The sequence below is a fragment of the Vollenhovia emeryi genome, unplaced genomic scaffold (genome assembly GCF_000949405.1).
Source record: "Vollenhovia emeryi isolate VEMERY1.0 unplaced genomic scaffold, V.emery_V1.0 DF945186.1, whole genome shotgun sequence".
Taxonomy (NCBI): Eukaryota; Metazoa; Arthropoda; class Insecta; order Hymenoptera; family Formicidae; genus Vollenhovia; species Vollenhovia emeryi.
Genome location: NW_011961180.1, coordinates 1 through 2,232, shown reverse-complemented (window position 1 = coordinate 2,232; position 2,232 = coordinate 1). Strand labels below are relative to the sequence as shown.

The 2,232-nt window shown below is 42.9% G+C and overlaps 1 protein-coding gene across 1 annotated transcript; it reads left to right on the top strand.

Moving 5' to 3' along the window:
- The first annotated feature begins 670 nt into the window (after window positions 1-670).
- LOC105561723 lies at window positions 671-1,072 on the top strand. The gene has a single exon (XM_012011962.1). It carries the CDS (start codon window positions 671-673, stop codon window positions 1,070-1,072), a length of 402 nt encoding a protein of 133 aa, XP_011867352.1.
- Window positions 1,073-2,232: the final 1,160 nt, after the last annotated feature.

Sequence of the window (2,232 nt, the reverse complement as noted above, 5' to 3'; positions counted from 1 at the left end):
AAAAATGTATGCGTGGAGACAGTATGTTCCGCCCCCCCCCTTCGGGGGGGCTCCACTTCGTTAAAAATAACCCTACCCACCCTATGTCAGAGGTGTGGAGTGGTTCTCGCTTCACGTGGAAAGTTGCAAACCTATGTGGAACAGTACAATGGTGGAAGTACATGCGTGGAGACAGTATGTTCCGTCCCCCCTTCGGGGGGGCTCCACTTCGTTAAAATATAACCATACCCAAACCATGTCTGAGGTGTAGAGTGGATCTCGCTTGCTCGGTCAGTCTGCGCCGCGAGAAGAATTAAGCGTGCGCGCGCGCGCGTGTGTGTTCAATCCGTACCGACCGTTGCGGGAGGGGGCGGGTGTGACCTTGTAAATGAAAATGATAGTTTGTTTATGATTTTAAAGGTAGCTACACAGGCACTTTAATAAAAATGACTAAGAAAAAGTATTAAAATTTTTAGTTTTCAATTTGTTATATCTCCTAAACCAATGCCGTCCCCCACTTGATTCTTGCGGGGAATTACTCAGAAAACTTTCCCCTACAACATATCTAAGTGGCGAGGAAATCGGTGAGGTGTGACCTTTTCTGCATATTTACCATGGAAACTATAGATGGATCGACGCGCTGTCACGTCTCGTATCAGATTACAACGCGCGAAAGCATCGGACTATAGGTATGCGGCCCATCGACGTCACGCCCGCGATCGCCGACAAACTGTTGACGACGGTGTACAGCCGCGTAAAGATTGCTGCACCCACGCGATTCAGATTGGGTGACCCTGTACGCGTGAGTAAATTTAAGACCGTCTTTGAAAAAGGTTACTCACCAAATTGGTCGACGGAGTTGTTTAAAATCGGCAAAGTGCAGAAAACTAATCCCGTGACGTATATACTGGAGGATTCCTGTGGAAAACCCATCGCTGGAAGATTCTATGAACACGAGTTGCATTGCGTAGCTAATCCCGATGTGTACCTCGTTGAGAAAGTGTTGCGGAAAAGAGGAAATGAGGTTTACGTGAAATGGCTGGGACTTGATAAATCACATAATTCATGGATATGCACGGATAATGTTTTGTAAACATACATTTATTGTAATATCTATGTTGATTACATGTCTTATAAAAATAAATGATAAAATATTTACAATGGCATACATTTATTATACATGTTTTACAATGGTATACATTTATTATAATCGATGTGGATAAAATATATCTATGCTGATTAAAAAATAAAATGAATTTATAAAATATTTACAATGGTATTTTATAATGTCCCCATGGCAGCGTTTCTGTAGAATCGGGCACAACGTATCGCTTGTCATCATAGGGACTCAGAGCGATTTTCGTTTCGGCTGCAGTGTACTCATGCAGCTTCGATCTTATACACGTCTGTTGGCGAGTCATTTCTATCTCATCATTGAGACACCGCGTGTAATCGTCGAACGTTATCGATCGCGCTACCACGTTACTCTTTACGCCTTTAGCCTTCTTTGTATTTTTCTTACCGTCTACCTTCAACGCCGTACATCTTCGCTCTGAGCCCGACGAATTCCGTCATTATCGCACCATTATTCTCATCCTTAAACCTGCACTTTTTTATTAGCATGTGGAATATCGTACGCGTTATTTGCCGGATAATCGCTCGTGTCAAATCTATGAATATCACGTTTCATCGTCTCATACACGGTATGCCCCCCACTGTTCCTTCGACAAATTTTCCATAGGGACATTAGTGAATAATTTTTCTTTTACGTGTTGTGATAACACTTTGAGTTACTCGACGAACCACGTGATGCAATCTTTATCGCGACGAGATTGGTATGTGGACAATGAATCGTACGAGCAATGCACGTAATATCCAACGCTGAATACCTCATGATGCTGATACGCATATGAAGACGTTATCGAATCCTTGTCAATCTTCTCCAGAGTGCACTCCAAGTCGGCGTATACGACAAACGGTGCACGTTCCTTACAGTTGTAATTTTTGAAGGTCAGCCACTTGTCGTCCTGGTAAATGTGCATAAAAAGACCCCACCTTCCGATGACCTTGATCTTGACATATGTTGTCAAGGACACCCTCCTGAGTAACTCTTAGAAGTTTTTAGCCGGCGGTCGTTATTCGTTAGAAAGTTATTAACAAAAAAGTTTGGGGTAATTGTGCATAAAAGCGACTTCCTCTCCGATTCGCTTGATTTTTAAATATGTTGTTGGGGATGTCTTCCCGAGTCATTTC

What these genes read in the sequence shown, in the direction of transcription:
- LOC105561723 (XM_012011962.1), top strand. Translation starts at nt 671, where the DNA reads ATGCGGCCCATCGACGTCACGCCCGCGATCGCCGACAAACTGTTGACG.